Genomic DNA, 22,013 nt, shown 5'->3' on the forward strand with positions numbered 1-22,013 from the left:
CCGCAGCTGCCCCGGCAACCGCAGGCTCCACGCTCCGGGATCACCGCCGCCCGCCGGGATGGGTGGGACAGGCCCGCCCCGGCGCCGCGGGATCGGCCGGGATCTCCTCCGGCTGCGTGAGGGCAACGCTAGGCTGAGGGAGAGGGGGGACGGGGTGAGGGGAAAGGGAGACGGAGCTGAGAGAAGAGGGGTGAGGGGAGACGGGGACGGGGTGAAGGGAAGGGGGGGGACGGGGTGAGGGGAAAAGGGGGACGTGGTGAGGGGAGAGGGGTGGACGGGATGAGGGAAGGGGATGCCTGTGGATAAGGCAAGAGTTGCCCGGGGATGAGGCGGAGGAGGTCCCCGGAATTAGAGGAACGGCGTGATGGGAACGAGGGAAAAGGGGTGCCGGGAGATGAGCGGACCGGGCTTCCCAGGGGCGAGGGAGTGGGAGGATGGGGCTGAGGGAAAAGAGGTGCCCGGCATGAGGGAAGAGGGGGCGTCGGGGATGGGGTGCTGGGGCTGAGGGGAATCGTGGAATGGTTTAGGTTGGAAGAGACCTCAAAGCTCATTTCGTTCCACCCCTTGCCACGGGCAGGAAAGGACACCTTCCATTATCCCAGGTTGCTCCAAGCCCTGTCCAACCTGGCCTTGGATACTTCCAGGGATGGGGCAGCCACAGCTTCTCTGGGAAATCCATTCCAGCCCCTCATCCCCCTCACAGGGAGGAAATTCTTCCTGATATCTGTCTAATCTAAACGTACTCTCAGTTTGAAGCCACTCCCCCCTGTTCTATCACTGCATGCCCTGGTATAAAGTCCCTCTCCAGCTCTCTCGTGCCAGTGCCTTGAGGCACTGGAAGGTGCTCTAAGGTCTCCCTGCAGCCTTTGCCTCTCCAAGCTGAAATGAAGGGGTGTTAGGTGTGTTCAGGGCACCATGGAGTAGGTGTCCAACCACTCCTGCTCCAGGACCCCTGGGCACCTCATGGCCTGGCACAAGCCCATGGTGGGTTTGGTGTGTGCACTGCTACCAAAATCTCTGTAATAATCAGCTTCGTGTTTTCATTTTTATTTCCTTTTCTTGAAGTCTTACTCTCTCATGTTGTCACCAACTTGACAGCCCAGCAGGTGTGTCCAGGGAAGACATGTTCCCCTCTCACGCAGGTGAGCCACTGGCAGTGCTGGTATAGAATTTTTAATGCCATGGCCCCAGTCACCTATTCCTGCAGGAGTTAGTAACTGGAGAGCTCGCAGAGAGCTCCTTCTCTTACCTCCTCCTCCACACACAGCTGCTATAGGTATTGCTGCACATTGTTAAAATACCCCCTGAGTAAGAGCAGCCATCGCTTTTGGACCAGTCAGGAGGGTCAACGTTTTACTACTGGCATGGATACAGTGCTGTTGTTACTGAGGGCTCAACCACTTTGGGGATGCTCTGGGCTTGTCACCAGTTGTCCCTGGAGCTGATGTGTTACTTTAATGTAGCAGAAGGTGTAAACTTTAAATGGTTTTCAGGAAAGACTGCAGGGCTTATATTTGACTCTGTGCTCCTGCATGGTTTTAATACAGCAGCAACACTTTGCTTTCTGTAGCCTTTCCTTACAGCCTTTCCTCTTGGTAGTTGCTATTCCAATGAAAGGCTTCCCATGTTTCTTACAAACATGTATAAATGAGTTTATATCATGAACACTTGTTCATTTAAACATTGTTAAAGATCCAGCTTTAACAATGTCAGCTTTAACCTTAACAGCCAGGAAAATCTGAGTTTTAACCAATCAAGACAGAGTTTCTCAGTGCAGTAGGGATTTTCTTCCCACACTGTCTGTTACTATCACTGCACAGCTATTGCAAGAGTGTGTGTCACATACTCTTTTAGCAAGCAACAGGATGGCTGTACCATCACACTAGTTGCATTCCAGAGGATCCTGGCTGTGAAAATCAGCATGCTGTGCTATTCTCTACCTTTTTTTTTTATTCTGTTGCTTCAGAAAAAGAAAAGTTTGTACGGGTATCTCTTTCCTTTGGCTTCTGTGAAGGGAAGAAACAGACTTTGTTGACAGTGGCAGTGGCACACCTCGTTCTCATTACCTGAACAGGGTTTGTGAAAGGTTTGCAGCCAGTGTTTTCTCCTTCCTCATCTGCTCAGTCCAGGTGACAAAAACTCAAGTTATCAGCTTCTCACACCATGGATCATGGGTGCCAGATGGAAGAGTCTGTAAACAGAACTAAACCTTTTCCTATTTTAAAAACCCATTAACTTGTGTTTCGCCTATCTGGGCCAGTAATTTTAAAATTTGTTTCCAGGTTTACCTTGTCACGCTCAGGTGTTCTCTAAGATAATGCTCATTTTTTGTTCTTCCACAGGTGGCTTTCACCTCCATTTCACACTGACCCGGTGATCAGGTGTTTGACCCAGTATAGATCTGTTCTCCGCTGTGAGATGAGGAGCTACAGAGCCTCTACAATCACATGTAGGTAAAGTAAAATCTAAATCTGCTCACATTTATAACCTTCTGGAGTGTGTGGAGGAGCAGATGCTTGGGGTGAGGAGTTTTAGAGAAACACAAAAGGTAACTTGTTTCTGTTAGAGCAAGGGAAAGCTGATATTTGAAAAACTTTCCCAAATGAGCCTCTGCTTTCCTAAGCTGCATTTCTTTTGCGCTCCAGCTAAAGGAGCAAGAAGGTAAAGGAATGTAACTGACTGCAAAGGAACCACTGAAGCTTTTTACACAGTCTCCACTGGAGTAATGGAGTATTTTACAGCTTTTGGTGCACTTGTGCTCAGAAGATAACCTGCAAAGTCAATATTGTTCTCCTTTCACAGCTGAAAAATTAACAGAAATTAAGTTACTGACCCCAGTTCACAGAGCGGATTTGTGTTTTTCAACGGTTTCCCAGTCGAAAAAGTACCTTTTGTGTCACAGTTACAACAGCACCTGTGGCAATACCAACAGGTGAAGGTAGCTGGCCCTAAGGCAACCTCTAGGAAGCATCTTTGTGCACCTTTTCCTGTTAATAAAAGATTAGCTCAGTATGAGATGTGAATAAATCTTCTGCAGAGCCATGAGACCTAGTCAGAAGTGCTCCAAAATGCATCCTTTTGTTAACATTTTAAATACAGATGTCAGTTACTGCAGTCAATCAACTGCAACATACAGCTGTGCATCTCTGTAGACTGCATACTTCTATATTCTTGAAACAAATATGTAACTGCTTGAAGTTACAAATGTTTTATGTATGCTTCTTTCATAACCCTAGTTATTAATAGAAAAAAGGTGAGTTGTTTTTTTTTGACACAGTTCGTGAAAATACAACTACTTCTTGTAAAATGAAACTTTATTCTAAAATGTATCCAAAATTGCAAGACACAAGCACCATTAAACAGATAAATAGACATATATTTATGTACAGAGAGCATCAAAACACAAAACAATTGTTAATATAATTCTTATACCATTTTAATGAGTATCCATCAATAAAACTTTACAATTTAAAGGAGACTTTTCAGTTGCAAAACAGTTGTAAAATCATATGTATAAATTATGTTTACTACAATTCCAATAACAGAGGCAAAGTAAAATACAAAAATAATAATCAATACTGCAAATTCAAATACAAACCCCAAAAGTAATGCTGCACAGGTACGTATGTACACTGGATGAAGTCATGCAGCCAGGCAGTGCAACAAATTAACTGCTGAGTTTAACTTATCACAAAATGGAACCACCATGTCGGCAAGCAGAAGAAAATATACTTTTGTAATAAATCATAGTGCATTTTGAAGTTAGACTTTATAAAATGATTGTTGAGTGATATACTTCTAATATTCCCCATGTGATCTGAGATCCCCCCAACTCCTTTTTCACAAAATAAAATACAAATGACAAAAGCTAAAAACCCCACTGTAAAACAGAGTCTGATGTACTGGTACCATCTTCAATTTTTTTATTTTTTTTTTTTTAATTCTCGGTATCAGACTTGTTTGCAAGTGTCCATGTCCACAGGGACACAGATTATTCCTTGCTACCAGAAGTAAATCTTTCACGCTCCAATGCTATCTCCATAAACTGCACCTCACACAATGCCTGGACTGCACTGGTTTGAGGAAACACAGCTGAGCCTTGGAAAAAGAACCCTTAAATCCCTAGGAAGTACAGAGAGAGAGTAAATGAATGATAGAGACACCTCATTATTCCTGAAGCTCCTACCCCTAATTGCTTTAATTACATAAATAGAGATTAACATAAGAGGCTTTTATGGCTTGGGTGAAATTTCTGCTAATTTGCTGGGCAAGCGCGAAGCCCGAGTGTCCCCACAGGGCTTTGCCTTTCACAGTGCAGAGGGCTACAGACTCTTGCGTTGGTTAAAGAAAGCCTCAAGTAACTCTATAGAAAAATACCTCTGCAATGAAAATGTGTTAAAGGAACAAAAAATCCAAACAGAAGCTCTGGAAAACCACGACTTCTTGAGTAGCTGCAGTACTAAGACAAGGCTGTCACCTTTCAGGTCTGTGTTGGTTGGTGTAGCATAAACACGCAGGTAAAACTGGTTAAGTGTCAAAGTTAGATGAGATAAAATTACACAGTCTGACACCTTTTTTTTCCGTTAAAATCTTAAGTGATAAGCACGCTCAGTGTTTTCACTATGAATTTACAGCTAAAATGCTACATTTCTTTGCCGAAAAGACATTTACAGCAGCCTGTAAACTACTCAGGAGTTGCTCCCTGCATCCTTTGTGCAGCCAAAACCCCCTTTTGAGCCATCACTAACTTCCAAGACAACAGGAGTTTTGAGCTAAAAAGGGATGCAGAAGAACACCTGTATTGGGTAAATAATGTAGCAATTTTATACAGCAGCACTTCTGAATTTCCAACATGCAAGCACATGTAGAGAGAAGCTAAGAGACAGCATGCACTGCAGTGTTATGTCATTGTGCTTACGTCTGCTGAGGGCACTATGGCATTTTCACCCAGAAAAACATAAATGTTAGCCCCAGAAGACTAAAATAGTCAGTATTAATGAAGCCATCAGCTACTGTTGTAGTAATGAACACCCCAAAAGAGGGAAGTTTGTCTGCTTGTAGCATATAGATACTGAAGCTGAAGAGAATTACAAAGGCACAGTACAAGCCTATACGTCTTGTAAATTATATATATTCATATATTTCTGCTCATACCACCTCAAGATACTGAACGGTACAATAATAATTGAAGGTACAAATGTTACTGACAGTGAAGCACTACAAATAAATGACTTCTGGAGAAGACAGCTTGTTACTTGCTACATTTTTACCCTTCCTGGGTGGTGAGCTCCTTCACCTTCCCTCCACTGGCTGACAACACCCATCGAGATATTCAACAGCATGATGATCCAGTGAAAAAACTGGAACAGTGTCAGATGACAGACAGAATGGCCTTACGTATCTGAAAAGCTGTCAATGAGTGGCTGCCACAACCATCTTTCCCGCTGTTCTACCTTTGGCTCAGAATGCACAGAGAAACCAGGAATAGCAACTGGAAATTCATACCCATTTTTACACAGAGCTGAGGCTGAGATAATCCACGAAGGTAACATTTTGGTTAACTTCAGCACTCGAAACACTGAACAGCAGGCAGGGATTGTACCAGCACATCCTAAAACACAACTCTCAGTGATTCAAAACATAGCAAAAAAAGCGAATGGATCAATATTGCTCCTGTTAAACTCATAAAAAATGACACCCAATTTTGTGGGATGGAGCTACATGGCAACTGTGGAGGCGGCTGCTGTCCCAGCTCAGCTGTGAGAACATGGACAGTCCACGAAGGTGAAAGGTGCAAGCTACAGCATTTGTGTTTTTAAACTTCACCTGTTCCTCAGCTCACAACAAAAACTCATACAACTGCTGTCAGGATTTTGTACCAGCAGCGAGTGAAGGAAGGTATCAAAGTGAACTAGAATGAGATGGGTGCGGTGCAGGCCTGAGGTGGAACCTGCTGTAAACAGGCTTTGCCAACCCACCGTAAAGCTGCCTGCAGAGATCTGCTCTGTTTGGCACCAGATATTCCCTCATCTCCAAACCAGCACATGAAATCGCAATACATTTATCACACGTTTACAGAAAGAAAACAAAACAACATAAACTGCCATTGCTACATGTATTCTCTCAATCCTCAATCACAACCTCCTAGATTTATTCCTTAATGCTCTCAGGAAAGGAATCTTTAGCCACACCCGGAAAGTATGAACATTAATACCTTAATTCCAAGCTCACAGCTGAATTTAAAAGCTGCATACGCTATTGCTGGTGTTGATTGATCTATGCAATGGTTTCTTCATGTGTTGCTTACAATAAATGAATCGGTGCAGGCAACGAGGGAGCCCACTTAACAAATAAAGGTGAGCATTTCTAGGCAGGTGTAAACCTTCCAACAAGTTAGTTAAAGTTACACCTGTTCATAAAACCTGAAGTAAAAATAAAAGAGCAACTATGGGGCAGAAATCTAATGTTTGAGATTGAATTCAGAAACTCATCTGTAAGCCACTCAGATTCACGTTCAAAGAACCTGCATTATTCTTGTCCTTACCAAGCTCAAATAAATACACTTTTGTGCAGAGGTATCTAAGCCAATTGTAAACTCATGGATTCATCCCACCTAATTCCAGCTGTTCATCAGTGGCAGGGCAGCTGATGCCATACAATCTTCCAGAGGCATCTCCTCTCCTGTCCCTCCTCTGACTTACACAGGAGACCCAGGATGGTAATTTTTAGCCAGCTGAGATTATGGCAGGATGAATCAAGCCACAGTGTGGAGCGGAAACAAGTCTGATGTGGTGGCACAGTATCATCATGACAAACTGTCTGTCACAGTCCTGCCTGAGGCTCCAATGCAGACACGCTCTGGGTCAGTGACCCGCACTATCCGTGTCTTTACAGTTCCCAGTCTGGCAAGGAACTTTTCACAGATAAAAACCAGTGAGGGTTGACTTCATGATGATCCCCCAAAGCCAGATCCGAGGCCATGTGGGATGGGATCGCTCTCAGGCAGCATCCACACAGGCTGCTGACCTCCCAAACCCATCCCACAGGCTGCTCTGAAAATACAGACAAGGTCTGGAGGAGTTTGTAGCTGGAGTGGTTACTCATCCTAACACAACACACACACATGTTCATGTATTTATGATGCTGTGGGAAGTTTGTATCTCCACGCCTCAGCTACGGCATGGATTGGCTCTTTGCAGTAGCTGTCGGTAATGAAGATGAAGTACACACTGAGGAGAAATACAGCGGTTCTGTAACACGCAACATTTGTGAGATCCCCAATATTATCAATATTAATGCTTAAGGTCAGAGGCAGTATCGAGTTTTGCATGCACTTTCTACATTAATATTTATATTGACAAGTTTAATTCTTGCTGGTTTGCAAAATTACTGAGGTTTCCATTACTTCCAGAGACTGGAACACTGAACACTTGTTTCATTTATGATGTTGAAAGTTATTCTTTGTCTAAAATACACCTACAAATACTTGGGATTATGGGATTGGGATTGCCCTGTTGTTCTCTGTAAAGGGCTGAAGTAACTGTAGAAATATTTTTTGATCTTAGAAATATAAGGAGTTTATCTACATACTGGACTGTGTGAGAAACATTTATTGCAAGTTCTCAAAGTCTTACATGAAATGGTGAAGGTGCAAAGTCATTAAGACTGCCTTGATTCAAGATATTAACCTAGTCATTTAAGCTATCAATAAAAACATTTAAAATAATCCAAGTAAGAATCCCCTTCAACTTTCCAAGCTTTTCCACCTTTCCCATCATTGCCTTTCAGACTAGACAGGACTTGAATTTCTGATGTCAGAAACCAGCAAAGAACAAACAGACATTTTCAGGTCTTTGCTGTACATCATAAAATACTATAAAAAAGAATCCATAGTCCAAGAATTCAGGTTATTTTTCTCTCTCAACAGACAGAGAGTTAAATTCTCCTTAAAATACCACCTCAGGTGGAGCCTGTGGTGGGTGGGGAGGAGGACACAATAGGGAGGCAGCACCGCACCTCCTGCATGCCCTTAAAGATGGGTTTCAGTCTTGGCACTGATGCAGTTTTTGGGAAAAAACAAAGACACTAGCTCACACGTCTTTGTAAGGCAGCAGCCTGCCCAGGCGCTGTACCTGGGGCACCCCTTTGCCAGGGGACACCTGCCCAGGTGTGACACCTCCCAGGTGTGCAGGCAGCTGCAGCTGGGATGCCATAGAACCTGCTGACCTGCAGCTGCCTGCTAAAATCCAACCGCCAGCTCTCAAGAAAGGGTACGAACTGGGTTGGATTCTCTTACATTACATTTAATATTCCTGTAAATGGCTTATAGATCTGCTGTCTGAAATAAATTCTGAAACCATTACGCATGCTTAACAGAGCTTCAACTCTATGTGGACAGTGAGTCTAGAGGACAGAACAAGGACTGTTGTAGTATATAATACACATGGCTGTACAATCAAATGCCACCTCTTGCTTCAAAACAAGAATTTACAGCAGTAAGCAGTGGTGACAAGATTTCTTACACAAAACCTACAGGAATTTACAGAATATGCACTGATCACCTAGGTTATAATACCAGCAGTAGACTACACAGAGTATCTTGTGCAATGTGAACAGAGTTGACAATAGTTTACTAATGCTTTAAGTAATTCACATAAATATGCTAACCCACCAGCTACCAAATCTTCCTCCTCTTCCCACCAGAACCAGATCTGTGTACAGAAGTTCAGGAAAAACAAAGGTGGGTTTTTTTTGGTAGCTTTAGACAAACATGCACAAAATAGATGCACTGCACGGGGATACCTGCCACAAAAAAAACCCCTGAAAACTGGTCTCCAAGCATAGCATTGATTCACACTTCTCAAACAGCCACAACAAGGCTAAAAATGTTTATTGTTTGGATGCTTTTTGTCCTGGAAAAAGAATAATTAAAAAATTTACTTGATTCTTAACTAACAGAAAGCTCCAGCTTTACTCAAGCCACTATTTCATGTCTGTAATTCCAGCTCTAGTTTAGGAACTTGTGTTCTCTTCCTTATCCATTAATGTAAATTCAAATCAAATCAAAACTACAAGTTAATCAGAAAAATTAAAATAGACTTGAAAAATGGAAATGAAAAATAGCTTATAACTGCTTTTGAATGTTATGTTTATTGACAACAATTTAGCAATGCTGCTTTGCTTTCCCTCTAAGTTGTTGGATGTGCTCTGTGCTCCTGTTAGAGATGACTTTAGTGTATTTCTACCTTAATTAAATACATCCTGTATTTGGGATTTTATTTCCTCTAATCTGCATGACAAGAATCAGCTTTTATTTCAAGCTATTTTATGTCATTGTTAGGAGCCATCTCACCTAATTTGGGAGTCTGTGGGATGCTAGCACTGCCACTCCTTATCTGTTCTTATGCTCAAAAGTCTGTGTAATGAAATAAACTCTCTACAGCAGGGCTGTAGTTACAGATGTGAACAACTTTCTGCAGGTTTATTCGGCAAAATGCTCTTATTTTTGTGCAAAGATCTGGCACAGTACATTTAACGGGAAAATCCAAATGAGAGAGGATAAACATGAAGATTAAACAATAGGAAAAAAAGCCTAAAACATCCAGTTCACCCAGCTGACAGTTTGACTCCTCAAGGATCAGAGCAGTTGTTCCACAGCCAGTGATTTTTCCCATCAAAAGCAATTACTGATGATTTCAGTATCTCTGTAACAGCCCAAACTCCTAAATTGTACAATCTATTTCCTAGCACATTCAGGGTACTGAGAAAACACATCACCTTTCCAAATCCCCATGTTTTGAGCTGTTTCTGTACGAAAACTGTTGCTAAAAACTGCCAGGATTTTCTCTTAGCAAAAGGAAGCTTCTTGTCTCAACAATGTAAAATCTTAAAGGATCCCCAGAACCTACTGGCAAGAAGAGTTGTGCAAGTTCTCAAGAGAACAGCGAGGTAGCGAACAAACACCTTGTTTCTGGTGGATTATCCCCGGGTCCTGAACCCCCTGACCCTGGGAACAAGCTTGCTCGACCACTCGGTCACTCTCCTGAGACCACAGAACCCTGGACCTCCCATGAGACACACTGAAAGCACTGGACAGACAAATTAAATCACTGCTTGTGAATCAGGCTCATACAAAGCCACACAAATCAGAAATCAAGAGATATGCTTTTGGGGATGTGGCAGGAGCTTTCAACACCAAGTCCACCTGTACTACTTACAACAAGGCAGCAAATGTGGTTTTGATCTGATTTCTCCCAAAAACCACATCTTTCAGCAAACATTTATGACACTGAATTCAAACAAATACGAAAAAAAAAATCAAACCAAAGCAAAACAAAAACTCAAAAAGTGATTTTTTTTCTCTCTCAATTTCTTCTGCACACAAAAATTAAATAGTGGCTAGAAACTGACCACTTCAAATTATAACCAAAAACTGTGTTTTTATTAAATGTGAAAACATGTACCCAAGAAAACCTTTATACATTTTTATGGCAAGTTTTCCCATTACATGAGAGGCTTTCTTACACACTTCAAGCTTAAATGAAGAACAGCGACCAAACAGAAGTGTGGACTAAAACTGCAAAGCTGTTGGCTGTGTTGGGGTAACTATGGCTGCACGATTTAAAACAAGGTGGAAGGACAAATTCACAAAAATAGTTAATGTAGTAGTGAACAAAGCTCTAATAAAGTAAGAAACAGAAGAAAGCCAAATCTGCTCCGGATGTCAGTACTATTGATACATAAATGCTCCTGCACTGGTGATAACTTTAAAATAATGTCTGCTTAGGAAAGACCATCCATGCTCAAAAGCACGGTCCTACTTTCCTAATTTCCTGAAGGAAATTTCCTGTATTCTTAAATCTGTTTAAAATCAACAATGTGCAGGCTTAATTTCAAACCAAGGCCAACTCAATGGAAGGACCAGAGTTTTAATGTGCTGAATAAGATGATCCATTTTTATCTCTAAATTTGGTAATTTGTTCCCAATATATAGACAATATGCAAGCATGCGCTCAAAGCGGTATTTTAAATACTTTTTTCTTATTTTTCAGGTTGAAACATCATTTTGGTAATTTCAAAGGACCCTCTGTATTTTGTTCTAAGTACGCAGTTTACACATCTACCAAATAATGTCACACCTTAGGTAAGTTACAAATTTGACCCAGATCAGGGTGAAGTCCTACCCAAAAAATGTCCTTATGTGAGTGGTTTCATCCAAGTTTCAGCAGGAGAACTGGCACAAGCAGCAGCCTGTAGGACTGTGCCAGTAATAACTAGAAAGTAGAGAGAGCTGCATAGAGTAAAATCTAAATCTAAGTCATCTGTCTTTTAATTTTTATAGTTGTTTTGGATCATTAAATCCTGAATTAGATCCTTAGTGTGAGATGTCACTATTGAAATAATTTTGGGGGGTTTATCTGAGAACTGTACTTTGTCAGGATTCCCATTCTTAAGGTCCAAGCGGGACAGGAGCCACAGTTATATCATCACTTACAGTGAATTAAAGAAAAGTAAATTTACCTGTACTTTTTATATCATTAAGCTATAATTTACATTATTGAAATGCGAATGTGTAGGTCAAATATTGAAGAATCCAATCCATATTTAGCCATCATAACAACAAATCAGGGCTGACCAGGAACAGGAGGAAACGCTCAAAAATAATTAACTGATACGAAAAATAGAAATTAGGTGTAACATGTATCAGCTGAAAAGTCATTTTGACTGGTAAGGGGGGAAAAAAGGAATAAAAAGTTCAACACTGAACTTACTAGGGCTCTGCAATGAACTAAAAAATGGCACTTTTTTTGGAGTGCAACTGCAGGTCTTCCTCTCGCTCAGGCGATTAATAACTCAATGCATACATGCAAATACCTGGGTATTTTGTTGATCCACATGTCAGGCCATGTGCTTTACCTGTGATTCAGACAGCTTCTTCCTTGCCCCAAGCCCTGTTCTTGCCTGAGCTTGGACACGGTGATAAAATCTGGGTGATGTGCAGATAAATCTGGGTAAGAATACTCATTTTCATAGCTTTATGCAGCACGTTAAATACTGGTTTCACTGTGAAGTTCAGAAGTGAATTCCAATTTCAGCTGATTTCTACAAGGCTAGAATACTTGCCAGAGTTCTCACAGTATGAAAGATGTCCTACTCCCTATTTTTGCTACTCCAAGATTTAATCACTTCTGTTTTTAAAAAGACTTACTTTAACCTTGTCTGAAAGACCCATTTAAAGATTCACCATTATCTATTTCTATATTAAAGAGCAAAATCTATCTAAAAGCCCAGAGGAAAAAACCTATCCTGCACTAAAATAAAATTGCTCCCAGAGTTGGACAAGTTCTGACATTATCAATAATGCTGTTGCATAAGAACAAACAGCAGTTACATTGCTCCTGATATCTGGAGTGTAAGAAACAAAAACTCAGTGCTTGGGAATAGTCTTTCTTTCCACACTGATACTCAAGGTATGATGAAAATCCTACAAGGATTTGTAAGCAAAAGAAAGAAAAATGAAGAAGCAAAAAGCCCAGTGCATATTACAAAAAAAAAAAATCAGCTGCTGTCAGTGGGGCTATGTGGGTATGAGAAACGTTGGACACCCCAAGTAAATCAGGTGTCTGAAAGGACATTTTACTCATATATTAAAATGAGGATATTGATAGCAATATCCAGTATATGTTGGCGATTCCATTTAAGGGTCTTCCTTGACAGCTTTGGTAGCCAGACTTCTATCCTGCAAAAGTGCCCAACAGGACACTTAACCTGGGGTGCGAACAGGCTTTGACACTTGATTCACAGCCCCCATCTACCTCAGTCCAGGAGCCAGTGACATCACCTGACTGGAACTGGGCAGAAAAGAGTCCCCAGGTCCTTCCTGGAAGGCTACCATAGATAATACAGGCGTCAATACAGGCTGCAAGGACACCTGGACTGTGGGAACACACCAGTGGTGTGAGTGACAACAGCAAAGGGTCTGAGGAAATTAACACCTGATTTTGTGTTTGTAACTCAAGTCAATAGTGTCTCCATCTCTGGAGACAGCAACAAAGTGTTATCCAAACAGAAACAGATGAATGTGACCTTCATAATCACTGGGAATACAGTCTACAAAACCATATAATATAATCAAAGTAGTTCTTATTACTAAAAGGTAATGCTACCAAAATCTTTGATACTTTAACATAATTTTAAGCCTCTGAGCATGAATAGCCCTAACAAGAGAGTGAAATGTTAAATCTTTTTTATTTCCATATATGATATACACATATAATAAATGGAAATAAAAATGAGTTAGGAGATTGTAGTATTCCTTACACATCCCAGTATGTGCAGCTGCCATCACAACAAGCCCATCCCATATGCTCCTTTATCACAATTCATGAAAAAAATCCCCTTGCACATGGACATACCACACCCCAGAACTGCTCTTGCTCTCTAAGTGGCTCTTCTACCTGTAAGTCCAAGGAGGGAAATCTGCTTTTTGTCTGTGGCCTGAATTTCTGCTGAGCCACTTTGTGCCCACATTGCTGATCATCAGCCTGTTGATCACTACAAACTGAAAACCTCTGTTTTCTTGGGGGAGCTGTGAATCACTAGGAACTAAATAAATGTACCATAATCTTGGTTTCAGAGCTCTGCCTCAGGAGATATGGGACGGCTTCCAGAAGCATTTCTTTTAGGACCTTTTCTCCCTTCTGTTTCCAGCTTTCACACCTAACAGGCTGTTCCACTCTTAAAATGGCCCAGAGCTTTGTTCCTCTTCTGTTCATGGCAAAAGGTAAGACCTTTTGTACTGCAACATTTTGGGTCAAAAAAGGCTGCTGACTGGAAAGTTTTGGGGGAATTAATTCTGGCAGACATGGTAGAAAACACACACCCAAGCAGCAGCATGGTGACCTGATTCACAGAATGGGCTTGTGAAACACTGTTTATAATTAGGACCATGAACTGTTACTATGCATTTGAGAATCACTGAAAACGGGAAACATAATTGTAAGTTGTTAGAAAGGGTTTTGGTGATAAGGACTCTACTGTATTTCCACTAACTACCACCCCTACAGAAGACCATGCTAAATAGAAAACTCATTTCCAAGGGCAGGGGGAAGCCCTGTTCTTTATTGCTAGATTCTAAAGCAATTGGAGCTCACTTACAGTAACCTTATAGTACTCTATATAAACTGAGAAGCTTGTATCAAATTCAGGCTTCCATTTAAAATAGATATTGCAGATATTAGGCTTCAATTAAAGAAGAAAAATAACCTTCAGTGCTTCTTTTCTTTTTAAAGGCAAAGTATTAAAAAAAAATCCCCAAACTATGTGAAAGTTATCAAATTTCTCAAAAAAATTAAGATGAGCTTTCTTCTATTTCTTGAGACAGTACAATTTGTGATTCACAGGGTAGCTGGTATCAAACACAAGTTAATGAAAGCTCTTATAAGCAATTTTATTCCTATCCATAATGGCAGACATTAACAAAATCAAAAGAATTTATCATTTGAGTTCAACTTAAAAAATAACTTATAAAGCAGTGATATATGCAATGTAGAACAGTTCAAGAGGGGACAAGGAAAGCAAATTTTAATAATTAAAATGTAAACGTGAAAAAAAAAATGGAATAGAAGTCCCTACTTCTCATTTCTACTTAAGATGTGATGTGATACTATTTTACAATGTCCTGTGGGTGTCTGGATGTGCATGTGTGTTTCTGTGTCACACACACACACACGACATTGACCCACACATGTCACACACAGACAGTCTTGCAGTTCCACCTCGGACAGGTCTGTCACAGCACTCTTTACAGTTGTCTCAAGCATGGGACCCACTTCCTTGACAAAATGGGGGAGATGGTAGGAAAAGAAAAACAAACCAGGTGGGTCTGATTGTGTCTGAGATCCTTTAGTTAAACTGTACACTGGGACGAGCAATTTTCTTCTGCAGTAGCTCTCTGGAGAGGGCCAACTCACTGTGGTCTTCGTGGTGACACTGGTGAGCGGGTCACACACTCATTGTCATGCTAGGGGAGTACTGCAAAGAGAGCAATCCACATTTTAACAACCTCTTCTCCCCCACCCCAGGGAACCAAAACCATGTCTGCACCACAGCAATGGATTCAGAGGTCAACACGCTCCTTGAGCTTCCTCCTCAATTTGTGGCTGCAGCCTTTGCTAAGGCTGTAGTTCAATTTGTGGCATCATAACTACCGTTGTGCTTCTCTCATGTACAAATACAGCTGTTGCTGATAAAGGCAACTCCCTTGGAGGCTGTTTTGGTGTTAACTGGGTGATGTGATGAACCAAAACATCACTGCTGCATTCATGGTTAGCTGAACCACAGAAATATTTTGGGGAGCTTTTTATTACCTTGTGGAAAGAAAGGAGTAAAGATATGTATGACTATGATTAAATTAGGCTTTTAGTCTGTATTATTTTGTGTTACCAGTTTCAGGAGGCAAGATGCATCAGAGACTAGTGGTCATTCCATGGTGACTCAGGGACCAGTGGCCACTCTCCTTGGTGTGAACCAAAAATTCAATCGCCACGCAGTCACACTATTACAGTGACACAACTTAAACTGCAGCCCTCACACAAGCTACACCTGCCCTCAGGTTAGCAGTACTTCATTAAAATAATCAACAGGACACCACAATGCCTAGAAAAACTGCACATCTACACACCTAATTTGTTTTTAAATTGCAAGCTATGGACTGCAAAAGCACTTAATTTGGCCTAAAATCCTCTAAGTAGAGGTAGGTGTTCAAGAAGTATCAGCATTTTGAAAACTAACAGAAAAACAGAAAGATAAATTTGCCTTTGTAAAACCAGGTATGCCATAAATATCCTGCCAAGGCTTGAGCTCCAAGCTGACCATTTCCAAGTGTCCAAGCTTATAGAAAAAGCGTTTTGAATGGGTCTTCCCTGTCATCTGAGCTACACAGAATGGACTCCAGCTCAGAAGGCTTAAAGCAAAGCACCTGCTCAAGTGGGGAAACACTTTGGACAAGGAATCAGTTGACAGTCTCTAGGTGTTTACGATTTTTAACTTGTTATTAGCCAAGCACCTTTCCCCACCCCAACCAAAACTCCTAGTAAACTGAACAGACGATCTGCCTGAGAAAGGACTTTATAATAATGCCTTTTCTGAGTAGCCAGGTGGCAAAATATGAATCAGAAAGAAGGCAGTTCCCAAGGACAACAGTGTGACCCGTGTTGGAGAGGAACTGGTACCTGGAACAGACTAGAATGTACCTGGGATGTGTAACAGAAGCCTTGTAGGCACACAACTCAATAAAACCCTGAGAAAACTGGGTCTCTGGTTCCTCCAGGCAGGAAAACAGCATCCAGGAGCACCTAGAATCCAGTAAGTGTCTGAAAACACTGATTTTCTCTGGAATACAACTGATGTCCTCTTCTTCCCATGACCCATGTTTTGGTGACCTGGCCTGCGTGCCCTCAGCCAAACTGAGAGTCAGGGGCTGCCATGAATGGGGATCACGTTTAATGGAGGCTCTGTGGTTTTGGCAGACACTGAAACATTGGTCTTTTTGGGTTGTACAAGACAATTTTCTCTAACACTCCACACAACCTGAGTGTGTGCCCACCAACAGCTAACATGCAGAAACTCTTCCTTTTCACTAGTGAAAGAAGAAAACCCAAAAAACCCCCTCAAAATCTGATTCCCATGAAATTTGCCGTGGAGTTCAACTGTGTTGAGATCTAACAAAACTGTTTACTTGCCGTAATTCCTGAGCTGCAGGTCACCACTTAGTAGTTAATGAAGTTACACTCCTATTTAGGGACCTAAACATGGATTTAGAAACCCAGCTTCAGGCACATGAGTATGGAATACCACAGTCTTGCTCTGTAATGTATTTTACACCACATTTTGCTGCCTCAAGCATTATTCATTTAAAAAAAAAAAAAGCATAATTTGACCCAGAATGAACGCTAGAGGGAACCTTTGCCTTTTATGGCTCTAATAGCACATGGCATATTTGCAACATGGAATCTACTGATGCTCTAATCACATACTTCAGTGTAAACCCTGCTCTTTCACTGACAACTGACCTCTTAACCCAGAAAAATCGTTTCTGCAGCAAACCTACACCTCCTAGCTTTTGTTTTTTATTCAAATTTAGAAGCTATTAAAAGACATGCACTACAAACACACTACAAAACTTGTAGTTTTTCTTTTTTTAAAACAAAAAGTCAGAAATAAAGGTTCACAAAGTAAAACAAGCCACCAACCAATGTAATGGAATACTTACGCTCTCACTCTGGAAAGGGTTTAGGAAGTTTCCACCCATCTCACTGTCATCTCTGGGAGTGCCAGGCTGGTTGCTCATGCTCATATTACTGGGAGAGTTCTGTTAAATAAGAATAAGTGTTGAAGATTCCAGTTCAATTCTCAGCCTCACCACGTGTGCCAAACGCATGTTTCACTCAGCACCGTGGTGCAATGGTGTTTTCAAGGACGAAAAATCAGCCCCTGCAGGGTTCTGCATAATTCACTCACTAATTTTAGCCTGTAAAGTAATTTTTTCTTCCCTGAAGCAAGGATTGTTTACCTGTAACTCTTGTTTTCAGGTCACAGCCAGCATCCGCTTCTGCTGAAGTCAGGAAAATCTATAAAAGGCTGCAGCAGGTGTATGAGAAAGTTCTGCCACAACATTAAATCATGTGGTTAAATGCAGCCATGTCTGTGAGTGTGTGCCTTGCCATATGTGAATTATAAAATAGGTACTTAGAGGAAGACATAGGATGGATCTGGTCTGCACAGACCTCTTCAAGGGCCTGTCCCTGGAGTCTTTGCTCACCGTGGTCATAATTTACTGAAACAGTAACAACCTAAAACCTCCTGAAAATAATTTGTTTTCCTTACAGAAGTGCACAACTACCTCTCCAACGTTCAGGAAGAGAATGGATGAAAAAAGGTAATTGTCAGAGAAATTATTCTGAGTCAACAGCTCACATATTGCACACACTACAATTAGTCAGGTGCCTTTACAAAGCTGATTTGCAGTTCCCTACCATGCCTGGGGCACAGACAATTCCCTTTCCATCCCTATTAAAGACAGGGATGCTTAGAAGACTCGTGATGGAAAAAGAGAAGTCAGAGAAAGGGAGGAGTGAAGTCATGAACTTCATGATCAAATGCTTACATATATCATAGTTCTTCCCTTGGCTTTTTTTTTAACCCAGAAAAACTTGGATGCAATATCAATATAAATACAAAATTAATTACATACATGACAATTAAAAGCTTAATGAGTTTATTAACATCAGACAATTAAGTCTGCTATTCAGTGAAGCCAGTATATAGGAAATATGATCAAGGATATAGGACATACAGATCAAAACCATTGGTATCTATTGCTTTAGCTCAACCACAGTTACTGTACCTTAGGCAGGAATTAATTCAGGGAAGCCCTGTTGCCTGTGTGATGTAGGAGGTCATACTACACAACCATGTCAGTCTTTCTAGTCTTACAATCCATGAATATAAAGTTTAAAACCCACTAAAGCCTTGTCACATTTATTTTATTAATGCTCCTGCACTTCTGCTCATTCCTGGGAGATTTGCCCCTATTTTATCTTGCTCTGTGTGGCACTAAGCTTTGAAATTCTGCCACTACTAGAGCACACCAGCCCCAAAGGGTCAAATTCCTGACAAAATCCCTTTTATAGTGACTCCAAGCTGCTTTTATGGCCAGTTGGGGTCCAGCACTGGAGCACGAACTGGGCTTTTCCAAGTGAAGTGTGTCCTTGATGCCTGCACAAATTCCATGGGCATTGCAATAAACACTGGTGACTGATGTTTATTTCATATGCATAATTTCAGTTAATTTATTCCCATCCTCCCCAATCTACTTCATAAAAACTTTATGCTCTGCAATTCAGCAAGTTAAATCAAAATCTTCTGTAGAAAACTCTGGATTCTGTGAGCTGTACTGATACTGAATGAATTCATTTTCTATGGGCAACTCTCTACACCTGAAATTAGCAGCATTTTTCTTTCAGTTATTTGAAGAAGACATAAAGCAAATGTAATTCCTGTGAGTTATTCATTAAGGTTAACACATTATGAGACTTACAGGTAAACTTTTGTACCCAAATTTTCAGAGCTCCTGCCACTTGTACTAGCACATACTTAATGCCTCTGAGTTGAATACTGGCTTTAAAAATTATCCCATGGAAAATTAAATGCTTGGGCTTTTTTTTTCCTTAAAAAATGCTGCAGTTTGCAATAAAATACTGAAAAAAACCACAGACATTAATTAAAAAGGTGCTGTATGGTGATTATATCACTGATGGATTTTACTGAACCCATCACTGCATGGCCCAGCACAGCACAACTGGGGTAACGTAGTCATTTTCATCCATCACTTAACTTTCTGCAGAGCCTGAAGATGTTACAAAATATAAGAATACAGGGTCCTTGTTATTTATGACAGTTTACCAAAAAAGTTCATTAATTCCCAAGTTAATGATGATCATATATGTAGCAGTTTTATTTTTATAGAAGTGACGCACACAATCACAGCATTATTTTTGTAGATGCAAAACCCCTGCAGGTTAAACTTACATCCATTTCCAACTAATGGTCGTGATAGCAAAAGAGTGCTTCTCCTGAAACTACTTCTAAATCCAGCTTTTGGGAACTAAACCTAATGATTAGGATATTTAACCTAATGATTAGTATATTAACACTACCTTACAGAGGTGGCAAAAGCAATCCTGCAATATCCTAAAGACACTGTCCCAAATTTACAGTTAACTGGAGTTGATTATCAGAACTGTTTCCATTTATCTTAATAATATTGAAAACTACAACATGATAAATCAGATTATGGACTGGGTACAATTATACATAATATAGATATAATAAAATAAAGATGCATAACAAAGAGCTTCATAACAGAGACAAGGGAAGATAGTTTAGAGTGGAACATTCTAAAAATTCTAAATATTTGATCAGATACTCACTTTGGAAATACTGTCCATGTCTCCTGAGCCTTAAATTAAAACAGACAATTAATCAGTTTTGAACTGAAGTTAATCCTATACTTTTTTTCATAGAAAATATATAGTGTATCAAAACTATTTTAAACCATAACCAACTTAGGAAAAGTTTATAGTCAGTATAATCAATTCAATCAATTAATTTGAGGTTACATCAACTTTTGCTGCATTACACATACTGATAACAGTATCTCTTAGAAGAAACCAGATGATCCTGAAAACTAGAGTAACAGAAACCAAATGAAATTAAATATAATCAGTATGAGACTATTAATTTTTTCACATGCTGTAGCTGTCAGGTAAAGCCAAGAATAAAGGAAATGCAACTTTAGGATGGATGTAGCAAGAAAAGCTTATTTTAGCAGCAAAAGACACCTATTTTCAGGAAATACAAATTCTGGAAGAGTACTGAATGCAAAACTAGAAGAGTATCCCAGGAAAACAACCAAAAAATGGAGCTGTGGGAGAAGACTGAAATAGCTCACTATTTGATACAGTCAGGCAAATCAAGGCTGAGAAGGAATATGATTCCTCCTCTCTATAAAAACACTATATACATAGATGTTATCAAGAGTTATTTTCTCACAGTCTAAAGGATAATTTTTGGTGGAAATAGGGAAAATATTTCTTTCTCATCATCAAGAGCTGTGAACAAATATCCAACAGAAGGGTTTTGGTCAAAAAAGCTGGAGAGGTCCAAGAAAATAATTAAGCGCATGGCAGGTATATGTAAAATCCTTCCACAACTGTTTCAATTTAATTTTTCATTTTAGCTAAGAAATCAGGCTTAGAAAGTGACAGAAAGAAGGTGTGGCTGCCTTTTACACAGGTTTTCATTGATCTGAATGCAATGTGCATCAATATTAATTAAACCAAGAATCCATTTTAGTATTGAAATAGGTAAATAGAGGCTGCAAAGTAATCTAAAATTTCACAGACATTCTTTCTTTTAAAAAAATGTAATTTTATTAGCAATAGGTGTGTACTGCTGAATTTTAACTGTTCCGAAAAAGTCTAGTGCTAAGGGAGGTGACAGATTTTTTTTCCTCATCTTTAAATGTCTCCGTTTGTTTCAGCTTTTCCAGTTTTCAGGAGATTTTTACACACTTTCATCCACAGAACTCCAAGAACCAGTCACAGAAAATAGCACTGCCGTTGACAATTCACCATGTTGTCAATAGTTACTGTCATTACCTAATGATCCATTCATATGATGTGAATCCATTCCACCCAGTCCACTCATCGGCCCATCTGACCCTGGTCCCAGGGGAAACTACAAAAGCAACAGACATTAAAAACTGTACAAATATTTTTTAGACAACCTAATAAAGAGAAAATATTCCTCAAGAGGAAAAATAAAAACAGTAAAGGAAAAATTCACAGTCCAGCTCTGAATGAGAAGGGACTCTCAAGTTCCATTCAGACCTTTAAGAGAAGGTCTTCCACGTGAAGACCAACATCATTGCTGTTGGTCACTTTAATGATTTTTGGAGACTGTCATCTCTGTAGGCTGGTCTATAACTTAGGAATAATTTATTATTTACTTAAACACTATATGTATGACTTTCCAACCTGCTGGTGCTGACCCAGCCCTGCTCCCATTGAAGTTACAGGGAACTTTATTACTCTCTTAAATTATTAATTTAAGTCATTAATTACTAGCTTTCAAACCCTGACTGCTCCACATTACCTTTGCAACTGGAGCAGTTTCTGTCCAATTTCATATATTAATCGTAAATTTACCTCTTCACAAAATTAAAGACATTAACATTATGGCAAAAACAATCTACAATTTACTGCATAATGATTTATCAGTATTTATAAATAATTATTCTTAAGTTCCACTGGTGATTTTTTCCCAAAGGCCCACAACTGAAGGGCCACCCATAAGAATGGAAAACTTAGCAATAATGCTACCTGATGGAAATGCAATATTTGGATACACAAAAGGCTGCATAATTCAAAGAAACATACAGCTAAATTCAT

General features: G+C 40.2%; 1 protein-coding gene and 1 long non-coding RNA gene across 5 annotated transcripts in view; one reads left to right on the plus strand and one right to left on the minus strand.

Annotated features, from left to right (window-relative positions):
- Window positions 1-11: 11 nt before the first annotated feature.
- On the plus strand, window positions 12-21,998 carry LOC108493126. 2 transcript variants are annotated; one of them, XR_001873361.1, is made up of 7 exons: window positions 12-116; window positions 1,066-1,142; window positions 2,343-2,449; window positions 11,052-11,143; window positions 13,637-13,783; window positions 17,889-17,938; window positions 21,104-21,998. It is a non-coding gene; the product is annotated as an uncharacterized LOC108493126 (long non-coding RNA). The 2 variants fall into 2 exon arrangements; XR_001873362.1 differs by having other exon boundaries at window positions 57-154.
- The window catches only part of SSBP2 (single stranded DNA binding protein 2), a 141,048-nt gene continuing 122,331 nt past the window's right edge, over window positions 3,297-22,013 (minus strand). For 2 of the 3 annotated variants that reach the window (XM_017806119.1, XM_017806118.1), the window contains 4 exons: window positions 21,222-21,300; window positions 19,992-20,020; window positions 17,273-17,371; window positions 3,297-15,033 (listed from right to left, as the gene is read on the minus strand). In XM_017806119.1, coding sequence (XP_017661608.1) covers window positions 15,004-15,033; window positions 17,273-17,371; window positions 19,992-20,020; window positions 21,222-21,300 — 237 coding nt within the window. In that variant the 3' untranslated portion in view covers window positions 3,297-15,003. The remainder of the gene's footprint in view (window positions 15,034-17,272; window positions 17,372-19,991; window positions 20,021-21,221; window positions 21,301-22,013) is intronic. The other variant, XR_001873358.1, reaches the window with a different exon arrangement.

This window comes from Lepidothrix coronata, unplaced genomic scaffold (genome assembly GCF_001604755.1).
Source record: "Lepidothrix coronata isolate B3197 unplaced genomic scaffold, Lepidothrix_coronata-1.0 Scaffold14, whole genome shotgun sequence".
Taxonomy (NCBI): domain Eukaryota; kingdom Metazoa; phylum Chordata; class Aves; order Passeriformes; family Pipridae; genus Lepidothrix; species Lepidothrix coronata.